This window comes from Ambystoma mexicanum, chromosome 10 (genome assembly GCF_040938575.1).
Source record: "Ambystoma mexicanum isolate Mex_15411 chromosome 10, UKY_AmexF1_1, whole genome shotgun sequence".
NCBI classification, from domain to species: domain Eukaryota; kingdom Metazoa; phylum Chordata; class Amphibia; order Caudata; family Ambystomatidae; genus Ambystoma; species Ambystoma mexicanum.
The window spans coordinates 1,338,381,389-1,338,393,932 of NC_090932.1; the positions used below are offsets into that span (position 1 = coordinate 1,338,381,389).

A 12,544-nucleotide genomic window follows, 5' to 3' on the forward strand; every position below is an offset into this window, starting at 1 on the left:
CTTGACGCTCTGGGTGGCCATCACTAACTTCTTCATGTTAGTTTTGTGAAGTTTTTTTTTTTTTTTTTGGTTGATCTGACTTTAGTTTAAGGATGGATGAATACAGGGACGATATGCCAGACCACTCTCCTTGTTTGGTTTTATGCAGCTGAACACTGAACAATTTTTAAGTCATAATCTCCCAGCACTTACCGGCAAACCGCCGGGACCAGCCGGAAACAGCAGAAACAGTCGCGCCCTTTACTCCTGAGTGGGCTTCACGCCGCAAGGGTCGCGCTGTTCTGCTTTTATGGATGTCACGTGGGGATTCAAAATAATGAGCCGTTCGCTTCGAACTGCTGGCAGCTCCTGCTGACAGTCTCACGCGAGTCGGAGCGGCTTCTTCCTGATAAGGTGGAAAGTTCAGGGGATCATGGAAACGAAGTGCAGCAATAAACAGGGTCCCAGCCGAACAGCAGAAACAGTTGCGCCCTTTACTCCTGAGCGGGATTCACAGATGTGGCATAATACAGATGTGGAAGGGTTATGTCTATTCCCCCCAGCCAGACTTTTCTTGCTACTGCCAGCAAGACTGTAGCCCTGGGTTGCCTCTCTTTGTTCCTTTGAGGGGGCAAGTAACATCCTCCCCAGAGAGCCAGCCACACCACAGGAAGCTCTTCTGGGAACAGGAATCAAAGTGCACACTCATCATTGAACTTCGATTGCTGAACCAAATCTGGTCACTTCCACGATTTGCATCACTTAAGTAACGCTTCAAACTACAGCATCCTCCCGTTCAACCCCACCTCGACATTCGCTTGCCGCTGGACCACAATGACTGTTGCTGTTTGTACCGAATCAAGCCAACGAAAAGCACTGAGAAGCCAGGTTTGCCAGTGTCAAACCAACAAGACACTGCAAAGTTATTGCCTGATAATGCTCATTGTGGACCCTAGAGACTGTTTAGATCACATTAATCCATTTTTGCAAATCAAGAACAGATTCTTTATGAACATTGTCATTTTTATTGCCTTTTCTCCCATTTGTCTCATTACATTACCCAGGGTGCTGCGTCTTGATATCTTGCAGATTCTGTGTTCTTTCTACGCGGGTGGCAGAGGCATAGAAACTGCTCTCCTGAACACCCATGAAGTACTGTGAAGACAGTAATGTAGAGGGGCACACAAAATTATGGGCGTTTATCGTATCTGACATTCAAACATTGTCAATATATATAAATCTTCAGTAACGTTCAGTACTGTTCAGGTGCCACAAATGCTGATCCTGGGCTACAAGATCGATATCTACAGAAAGTGAAAAGTGAGTCACACCTGGGCCGGTGTGGCTAAAGATCTGTGCACACTTTTATGCATTCAAAAAATGCAAAACATGTTCTTCTGTGTTTACCACATATAAGATTTAATGAAATAGTCAAATAAACAAAACTTTTTCCTCAATTTTGTTCAACAAAATAAAATTCTACTGATCAATATCCCTCACTTGGGTATATTACATCTATTTCAACTTCCTGGTGATTACAACATTATATGAGAATACAATGGTCTCATAATTTCATGAACACAACATTTTGAAATTCAAACGACTTTTCAAAAGTAAAAAAGTAAATTTTTATTGGATCAATGCAGATATGCAAAGTAGTGTTGGTATGTCCCCTTGTCTCATGTACAACGCGTTTCGTTCTTACCCGCCCTTTATCAGGTATGGCCAAATTCACACATTTCTGAAAATTCAAAGTGAAAAATATATGTTTTACTCTATTGTTCATTCAGATTTTTTTGTTATGTTTTATATGCATTCATGGATCAACATTTCTAAACGGTTGACCTGTAGGCCCAAATAATCTCTCCTGATATAATCAGTTCCAGTTGTCTGGTTTATCGATATTCACACATATCAATAGTCCGATCTGAAAATGAGTCACAGTTGCTTCCGTAAGTATGGACACGAATGAAGGGCTAGGCATGGGATCAGCCGCTAAATTGTAGCACTGTATCCCACTTCTAAGCCCACATTTTAACTGATGCATGTACACTTTTATTGTTACCATGTTACGCTCACCTCTACAAAAGGAGTAGGAATTGGGTTTGTGCTGGCCAGTATCTTTAATGGGTCTGGCCCTTGTATGAGAGCGATGAAGATAGAACTTCCTTGTTTGTTTTCAAAAACCTGGATCCCTTTTTGTTGGTTCCTATAAGTGATAAATCCCTATTAATACTGCATTGCTTGCCCATCAGTTTTCTTGCATCAAGACATTCGAAAAGGAGTTTTAAATGCATACCTTGTGTTTTCACGGCTTCTATTTTGTTTGTTCTGATGTTTTTCACTGCACGTGGTTCGTGTCCAAGGTAACGCTCGTATCATTTCCACAGCTGTATTTTATTTTTAGAAAAAGGTCCTTGTTGTTAACAAGTCTGCAATATAATATTTCTGTTAATGCCTCTGTTTCTTTCTAAGTTATTGTGTGTCGTGCTGTGGCAGATATTCCTAATCTTACTTTCTTTCAGCTCGCGGTTTAGCTCTGTGGTTTCCGCGTTCAGCTTGGTCTCCTGCCTTGTTGTAAATGTTACTATAGTAACAGAGTGTATGTCGGCTTTACGGGATGTGAGTATTGAGTTAAAAATGGACTCTTCGTTTTTGTTCGCAGAGCGCCATCTTTGAGAGGAACAAGTTCCATAATAGCAATGCTTGCAAATGCCATTTCTTCTAGTCAATGTACAATATTCCTTGCAGTAGCGAATGTACACTGAATTGGGATGATATGCCTATGTTGTGGCATGTTCTGGACTTGCCTTTTGGATGTTTTTCAATTTTTTGAGTTTAGTGATCAAGATGCTAATTTGTAGTTGAACTGTGATGCATATATGCAGTGTGATGAAGACCGTAACATTACACTTTATGTCCGGTGATCCTAGAACTTTTCTTGGTATGCTCACTCTGTAGAACATACTCTCAGTGTCTCTGTTGATGTAAGGGACCTGGTTCACTTGCATTGTATTAGGAAGTGTGAATTTTCTATAGAAAACAGCTTAAGTCCCAGTCCATGTTCATCCCATTGGGGGACATGGAATTGAGGCGATAGATCCAATAGTTTTCCCGTTGAAGGAGCAGTCTATTTAAGATCCCACCTCTCCTCGGTGTATTCACTTGCTCCAATCTTATTTGGACAATCGTGTGTCTATGAATTATAAAGTGTTGTGCCACTGGCGATTCTTCTGATGCCATACGTATGTTTGATTTATGTTCTGACCACCTGGTTATGGCTTTCTGGGTGGTCAGAACCACATAGTATACACCACAAGGACATCTCATCCCGTAAATTACACTTTTTGAATCACAAGTAGAGGAATGGTAGAGGTTAATTTTATATCCTTTATGTGGGTGATTGATGGTGATGTTCCCTTTTATTAAATTATTGCAATTATTTCTCTTGTGACATGGTATGGTTTGTATTTTTCTTTTGTCTCTCTCTTCGTAGAAAAGTCTGCTTTGATGAGATGTTCTCTTATTGATTTGCTTTTATTGTAGGAAAATAGTGGTGGTTCTGGGAATAATCTCCCCATCATTGGATCAAGTGTTAAAGTGTTCCAGTTGTTCTTAATTATTTTCTTTATCTTTGGACTTTGCTGAGAGTATGTAGTCACGTATACCAATTTTTCTCCTTGTTCATGAATTTGGGTTCAAGTGGATAGCATCATCTGATGTTGCCTGCTCCTTCATTTATATTGGTCTGTTGATATCCTCTTTTTTCAAACTTCTTTTTTAATTCTTCAGTTTTCTGGATGTATTCTTGTTCTGAGACGATGCGCCTGTATCGAAGAAATTGGCTAATTGGTATACTCTCTATAGTTTTCCTGGGATGTAAACTGTTTGCATGTAGTATACTGTTTCTATCTTTTTTTTTCGTGAATACTTTGGTTTCCAATTTTCCAGACTTCTTATATACTTCTACATCCAAAAATTCTATTGATTTTTTACTATTTTCATTTTCTTCCTATGGCGCCGCAATTTGTTACTAAGAGTGCTAGCAAAGGGTCCTGACTGTCTTCGTAGTCCTCGTGAGCATCGAGGTGCTGTGGAGCGTCTTTCGACGTGTCCGCGGGGCGCTCTTTGCGCTTCGTCGACTCTTTAGGCATAAACCCAACTGCTGAAGTAATTTTCGCGGTGCTTTCGGTGATGTCCGGCGAAGCGGGGCGTGCCATACGACTAGGAGGCCTATCGGTAGATTTTTCGCCTACCGAGCGGCTAGGAGGCCTAGCGGTAGATTTTGCGCCTCCCGAGAGACTAGGAGGCTTAGCAGTAGTTTTTTTCTCCAACCGGAGCCTTAGAGGGCATCGGAACGTCAGCCGAGCACGCTTCGGCGGCCAAATATGTTTTTGATGTAGCACCCTTAATTTTCAAAGGCACATTCGCAAGATACTGCTGCGGATGTGGGGAAGGCTATTGAGAGGATTCCGTCGAAATTATCCGCGGTCTTGTCAGCGATTTCACCCATTTTGGCAGAAGTGTCAAAACCAGGGCTGGGCTGTGTGTTTAGTGTTACTTTTGTGTACGTCTCTGTCGCTGGATGTTGTCCCCTTGGTGTGACTCGCGTCAGGCCTTGTGGGGTCGAGGACAGGCATGGAGGACCTAGAGGCATCTGTCGTAAGGTCAATGGCATCCGATAAGGGAGGAAAAGCTCACCATGTCTCCTGGTCCCACATCCATAAGCAATATCTGTCTACCTGTGCATTCAACCTTGAAGCAAAAAGGTTGTGATCAATGGGCCCCAGAGTTCTTCCAACCTGTAGACACCTCCTGATTTAATCTCCAATAGCTCAAATCTTTCAGGAATAGTAGTACCAGTTTGCTACTACATTGGAGGTCATTAGGAGAGTCTGCCTTGATTGAAATCCTATTCTTCAGGCATAAATGCCGGAATTCCATGCCCAGTTCTGCAAGCATCCCCAATCGTGTCCCTCCTAGGTGACTGCTATGTCTTATCAGCGAAATATTATCCATCTTTAGGATGCAGCAGTACACTCTGTCTTTCAAGAGGGCTTCCACTGCGAGGGATCTGCTTATAAATTGATATGCAATACCTATTGATATACCTCTTCTTGTAGCCACTTTCCTCCTGTTGCAATCTGACCATATTTTGCTCTCCAGCCTGACCTGCTTTAGTCCAACTCTATACTCACGTCTGTAATGTCTCCAAAAATGGCACATCCATTCTATGTTTCAGTTTGATGGAGCCACCATTGTAGCTCTGCACAACAATCCTGGGCAGGCCCATCCTGATATTCAATCTCTGAAGGGTCCCGTAATTTAGGGATTCGGGAACAATCATATAGTTGTATGCTGCTAACAGATCCAGTATTCTGGTGAGTTCCCTATGGAAGACCATTCCTTTTCTAAGAACTGATCCTAATTTTTTGTTTATTAGTGTCACATTTTGCATTGGGAGTTCTAACCATGCCGCTGCCGTGTTCACCATGTACCCCAGGACTTTGATTTCTGGTCAGAGCTAGCTCTGAATTTCCCCAATTCATAGGGTCCAAAGAAGCATTAGTACCCAGTCTACGCGCCACTAGAGCATTTCCTTTCCTTATGCCATGATTACCAGGGCTGCCCAAGGGATTATCATATCATCCACGTCACTTGTACCATTCTCTCGGATAATTGCAAATATAGCTTGATGAGCTTGTTGAAAGCCCAGGGAGCAGAGGAGAGACTGAATCACAGACTCTTGAAGGCCCATGTCATGGCGTTCCATTAGACTTGAAGAAACCTCTATGCTCTCAGGTTACTGGGAGACAGACATCTTTGTGATCTAGTCTTGCCATCAAGTAGGTTTTCCTCAGAATATCTATCAACAGGTGGATCCCTGACAGTTTTAAGTAACAATAGGACAATCATCTGGTTGGGATCCTTCAGATTGAACACTGGCCTGATTTTTTGGTTTTTGTGCACAAGTAATACATTGCTGAAAAATGCTTTTGTTTTGCAAACAGCGCTGTATTAAGTTCTTGTGCTCTAATTTTCGAATTTCCTCATCCAATATGAAATCTCTCCTTTGGCATCTTGAAGGGCAATGGAGTCCGCAATTGCATCTGCTGTTGCCAGAACTCCAATCGTTGCCAGAACTCCAATCGGGAGTCTTCCACTGTCTCAAACACCCTCTTTGTAAAGCTTCCACTGTCTATGAATAAACCCGTCCTAGTTCACAATAGCGAAGATTTGTGTAAATCCTCAACTTAGATGTACTTTTTTTTGTCTGACTTTTGGCTGCTCTTCCCCTGAAAGGGAAAAATGTGTCCGGCTGCTGGGTCTCCAAGTACTGTACACAATTGTTGGGGCTTTCTCTGGGGCAAGAAACGACTAACAGAGCGGTCCCTGCCACGCCGAAAAACGGTGTCAGGGAAGGTTTTTCTGATGGATAACTGTGCCTTGTGCAAAACAGCATGTATGAGAAGAAATTTGCTCTGCTCCGTAATAAATGCTTAGCCAAATAACAGACTATAGGGCCTCATCAGGGGTTTGACGGAGCGGTAAAAATGTGCCGGTAATGCTGTCACCGCCAGATTACTGCTCGGCCCAATCCTGAGTTTAGGGGAGAGTCGGAGCACTCACCTCCAGCTTTTAATTTTGTTTGCATTATAAATGTATTGTGTTACGTTTTCGTACACATTTCATAGCTTTCTCTTTCAGCCTGTGGGTGCTTTTCAGTTTTTTCTTCTTATTTTTAGAATTCTAATGCCTTCTTTTATTATTTGGCGCTTTCATTATTTGAGATTACTGTCGCATTGCCTATTGGGTTCACATTTTATTCCATTGCATTCATTCATTTTATTTAACTTTTGCAACCTAGTTTGTGAGCTTCGAGCGAGCAGCGCAGTTGCCTCGGCCCATTTTGTTCATTTTGCAACTTGGGCTGTGATTTAAGACTCTGCAACACCAGACACGGCTTGCTCATTAAAGCCAGCTGGAAACTGTTTGAGCCTGGCACTGGTGTGCCTTGTGACCCCTCCTCCCCCTCCCCTCCCTTCATTTGGCTATTTAAAGCCGTTCCATCCATGTTCTGTGGGAGAGCTATTGAGGATTCAACGAAGGCGGGATGGTTCGCGCACAGACTGACGGTGAGTTGGGATGCTGGGCCAGCTATTTGAACATTTAGAAATTGCCCTTGAGCAGTCATTTGCTGCGAACCAGGACTCAATTGGGGGGTCTTTTTGGAGTGCTAATTTAGACGCCCAATTAATATATTAGGCTTCCAGTGCGGCTGCAGCAGCTAGTAGCACTGACGTTCTGCTGGCAGCTATGTCTGCCATTAATCAGCAGGGTACACACCGATCTCGGCTATATGCTGAGAATGATGCTAATTTCCTGCATGTTCACTCTAGCTGCTAAATATGCATTATATTGGTCGCAACTCTTTAGCATCTGCTACTGTAGCGGCTACACTGTCTTTATTATTAATTTTAGCACTGCTTTTATTAGTTTCCTTAGCATTGAAGCAATCTGTTTAACATCATGGGGCGAGCGATGTATTCCATGTTGGAGGACTATTTGTCTCGTAACCCTCTATTCTGACTGCTCACACAGCCTCTTTATTTATTTATCTAATTATTTATGTTACCACAGCTATCTGCGCATGAATCATAACGCGGTGAACAACACTAGACTCCAGTAGGACAGATCTTTTCAGATGCCTTATTGTGACTGGTCGACCGTGACATAATTGTGCGATTGAACTCCTATGCTTGTGATCCGTTCCCAATTTAGGTGAGCTCTAATGTTTGGCTTTGCGTTTACCCTTTTTTCTATTGTCACATTAGGAAGGACTGCCGTATGGCGTGCACCCTTGGTTGTTGGTTTTTTGGAGTGGATATCAGCTACTGATGATCCCTCCTGTATTATAATATGTTCCTGTCTCTCCTTTTTGTTTTTCTGCAGTTCTACTTGACTGAGAACTTGCCCTACAGGTCCATACACATTTCCCAGGATGTACATTCGGGAACAAGTGGCCAGTTTCAAAATTGAGATATTGGTAAATTTGATAATTTAATTATTTAACCATGTTATCTCTCATTATTTAGTAAGGAGGTGTTTTTCCGGACAGTGTTCTATGGGGGCGGGGAGGGGGTAATCCTGTTCGTCAATCACAGATCAGTATGTTTTAATCATTATGCCCTCTGTTTTCTTGATTTGATTTAGTTTTGCAGGTCGATACACAATGTATCCTTGGTGTTGTTTTGTTTATGTATTTACTGTTCTTTTATTTTGTTTTTCCCTCTTTTTTATTTGGTTCTTTTAGGTAAGATTATGGATTCATTTTGCATAATTCTGTATTCCTGTGTGTATTATTGCCTTATTGCTACATTAAAACCTTCAAGTGGCAAATATTCCAACGGGAGTGCGCCGTCCTGAAGAAGATGGGCATCAACCGTGAAACAGCCTAGATGCTCCGCACCATCGAAACTACTTCCTGTGTATATGTCAGAGCTAGTGTATATAGTAGGTCATGACAGTACAGTAGTCGACGTATGGCACCCCTTTTTCTAATTAGGAACTACCATTGCCTTGTCCACATATTTTTGGGGTTTTCTCTATATTGTTAAATGCGGCCATAGCCTCTGACCACCAGCCGGGTGACCCCCTTCAGCCGACTTGAGGTTCAGACAGCTTGGCAACATGAAGTTAATACTGACTGAATTTTCAGTCTGGTTTTATATTGGCACTTTGTTTCACTATGCACTTTATTCTACAACAATCTGCTGCTATTTAGAGATGAGCTCGTAACAAAATTTAAAATTTAATATGTATGTTTTAACAAATGGAATTTAAATAAAATATTCATGTTTTTCAATTATTGTTTGGTCTATATGGTCTGATCTGTGATTCCGAATTTCGGGGGCCCCCTCTCTCCCCAACCCATTGCCGGTCACCACTTTAACTTGAATTTTGTTTCCGCTGACACACTCTCTGTTCACTACATTTGTTACTTCCTCTTTGTCAGCGAAGTAGAGGTTTACCCATCTTTTGTTTTGCCTGTGCCGACTTTCCGCCCATGTTCAGGGCAATTACCGCAACGCAATTAGCGCTGCAGTTATTGTGCCGAAAATGCCCCTTAGAGTCCTATGGACTCAAAATAAATGAGTATGTACCGCAATTTGCAATCTAGCGATTACAGTGCCATACCAAGTTGCGGTAATGCTAATTGGGTTGGGCGGTATCCCGGCAGATTTACCGCCGGCATACCGCTAAACTCGTGATGAGGCCCTTTGTGCTGCTTTCCCAACTTCAAATGAAGCTAAGTCTCCCAAATTAACATCTATCTTAATTAATAGACTCCTCCTTTCAAAAGACAACACACAATTCTGGTTTACAGGCAAGCATACTGCCCATTGGGTCCAGTTGGCAAGGGTTGCTGTGTCTACATTCCCCCTGTGTCTGTGGCCCATTCAGCCACATCCATAATTTTTGCAGGTAGACCTGCCATATCAAACAATTTATCCAGACACCCTTGTCAGGCTTTATCAATGCCGTTCCTAATGTCTTTCTTGCTCTGTGAGCCTCTTGAAGTCCAGTCCTTTTGTCACAGTGACCTTATCTGCCAGTTAAGGCTTAGGACATTCTGCACAAATTTGGTATCACACTTCCTTCTGCAGGGGCTTCTCCAGCCTGCTCACCATATATTGAGCCACCGCTGGCAAGGGACCCAGTTTGATGATCTGTGATGCTGCATGTTGTCCAGTTTGAACACTCTATCCCTCTCGCACCTTCTGTCTGAGTTTATTTTCCACCAATTTGTGACGCTTTTCACTGTAGCTTCGGCCAGCAGATTTCTTTGCCAGAAAAGGATCAGTCTTCTTTTGAACCGGACGTCTCTTCTGATGACTTTTGTTAAACTTTGCCTTTTGCAGTTCCTGTATTGCTCTCCGCCAGGACAGGGGTTAATAAGTTTGGCACAATAGAAGGGACTCCTTTCTCTCAATCATCTCGCTCAGAGAAGTGGATCAGATCTTTTCTTGTGAGTCTCCTTAAACCCCACCCGCCCCCCTGGAGCTACCTTCTTCTTGGCAGTACGTAGTGGAAGAGCCATCCTCCAGATTTGGGCTATGGTCCTTCTTGTTTGAGCGACTGGTCTGTATCTTGACCGCTGTCATCTAAGAGAGTCTCTGACATCTCTACACATTGCTGAAAGGGTCCAACCCCCCAGAGACAAGTGCGTTTTTTTTTTAATTCTTTTTTGTCTGTGTCCATGATTACAAATAATATCTGCAAATATGGTTTGCTTCAGTTGATATAACGTTTTATACTCAAGTAAATCAAACTGTAATTTATTCATGATTTTAAAATGTCATGGTTCCTAATTACTGGGGGCTATTTAGCTGCTGCTTCTAGCCTAGGTGTGCCTGGTTAGCTTGAAACCAACAGCTACTAGGAGCTACTTTTTACTCCCCAGGCCAACTGGTGTCTTATAAGCATACCTATGTGACTTTAACTTTGAGAATGTTAATAAAGAGGAATTAGGGCACATCTAGTACATAGTGAAACATAAGCACTCATAAATAATTGGCAAGAGGTTAGTTTGCCTCTCCTATAGAAATTAGATTTCTGGTGCTCTGTGTATTCGGTCCTGGTTCTCCAGCGGTAGCTCCTGCCTGCTGGGTGATGCCTGGCATCCAGGAGCTGGCTTTAGCTCCTGCTCATTGAATCTTGTCTTTCTCTGTTCATTTGTTAATTTGTTGCTGAAGAGGCACTTTAACATTTTTGATGTTATGAATTATAACAACAGGCATGAAAACAAAGCATTATATTGTACCTTTAATTTTCTTCTTAGCCCCATCTGGACCTTCCATGTCAGCTTTTTCACATCTGAAATAACAGTTAATCCCAATAGGAAATTAAGCATGAATAACCTGTTTAAATCTAACAGCTACACATAATCATTATGGCACCAAATTAATTCTCGTTTGTTTGTTATACTTTTCCATTATTCAGGCTTAGATGCTACAATAGATAACTTCACTTATCATGTATATTACTTTTTCTTTGAAAATGACCCAGCAAGCAACATTTCCCCCCAAAATCAATAGCTATATGTATAGATATGTTGTAAGAAATGATGTGATTGAATGTAATGATCCTTATTAAATAATTCAGAGTGAAAATGGCGTTACTTTGACACACAGTAATGTAACTATGCTGCCATACGAAAGGGAAATATAACAATATAATATACTGTGTAACTTATATTTTATTATATTACAAGGAAATGATAGACCGGGTGTTCATTGCAAACCAAATCAGAGGGTTAGTATATTTATGAACAAAACAATTATTTCAGCACATATCTGTTACCTAGGATATAAAACATCTTATATAGCTTTTCCATACTTTGAACCTAAAATGTGAACCTTGTTTCACCAAAACTATATGTGTATGCAAATTCCAAAAGCCTCAATATCATACACTTAGATAAATGCTTAAAAGGCGATTGGGTACTGTTGTGTTTACTGAGCACAAAGGTTTGTTTTCAAAATACAAAAAATAAATCAGAATTAATTTCAAATGCAGGGTTTTCATTGTCTCATTATTGTAAGGTTTGGAAGGCACACTGGTAAAAGATTGATGAATGCATTGTCAGTCAGTAATGACAACTTCAAATGAGCAAATGGTTAATGTGACAAATCAAGGGAATTCGTCCATTCTCCCCAGTAGACCATAGTGAGAAGACCACTGTTACCATGGAGGCCCTTCTTACCGATCGCTTTCATCCCCCAACAGGCCGATATGAAAGATTTATTAGACCAATTTCCCAAGATATTCTCGGAGCATGATCTTTTTCCATTTTATTAGGGCAGTGGCAGGGAAAACCTTAATCCTTAAGCCGTACATAATTCCAAAGGCCCGTAAAAAAGTGATCAAACAGGAAATAGAGGACATGCTTAGGGCAGACCTAATCAAGCCCTCAGAGAGCCCCTGCTGTTCCCCTATAGTCCTAGTCGCAAACCAAATCTGTCTTGGCGCTTTTGCATTGACTTCTGGAAACTAAACTCAACTTCATTATTCAATAATTACCCGATGCCAAGAATCGATGAACTCATCGAAAAATTGGGCTAAGCTAAATACATCAACTTTAGGGATAACAAATGGATATTGGCAGGTACCTGTGAATCCAGCCGACTGGGAAAAAACAACCTTTTGGACACCACCATGCCGGTTTTAATTGAAGGTTTTACGCTTCCGATTTCATTAAGCCCCAGCCATATTTCAGTGGTTAATGGACAGAATATTCAATCTTCTGTGGAGCTTACCTGGATGATATTGTGGTTCATATTGATCATTGGCCTGAGCATCTTCACCACCTATATGAGATCAGCCGGGCACTGAGAAAAACCGGCCTCAGACCCAACCCACGAAAAAGCCATCCTGGCCAGTTCGCTGTCAAATATCTGGGCTTTTTCATCAGCAATGGCCTAGTTCAACCATAAACTGAAAAGGTAAAGGCAGTCCTAAAAACACATATCCCTAAGACCAAGAGACACCTTCATGCATTCTT

The 12,544-nt window shown here is 41.7% G+C and overlaps 1 protein-coding gene and 1 long non-coding RNA gene across 5 annotated transcripts in view; one reads left to right on the plus strand and one right to left on the minus strand.

Moving 5' to 3' along the window:
* The window catches only part of LOC138492319 (E3 ubiquitin-protein ligase TRIM39-like), a 171,849-nt gene that overhangs the window by 23,576 nt on the left and 135,729 nt on the right, over positions 1–12,544 (minus strand). For 3 of the 4 annotated variants that reach the window (XM_069619368.1, XM_069619367.1, XM_069619366.1), the window contains one exon: positions 10,805–10,857. In XM_069619368.1, the coding sequence (XP_069475469.1) occupies positions 10,805–10,857 (53 nt within the window). Of the gene's footprint in view, positions 1–1,589; positions 1,721–10,804; positions 10,858–12,544 lie in introns of those variants that run through there. The other variant, XM_069619369.1, reaches the window with a different exon arrangement.
* Positions 7,122–8,848, plus strand: LOC138492320 (uncharacterized). Its single transcript, XR_011276186.1, has 2 exons — positions 7,122–7,761; positions 7,933–8,848. It is a non-coding gene; the product is annotated as an uncharacterized lncRNA (long non-coding RNA).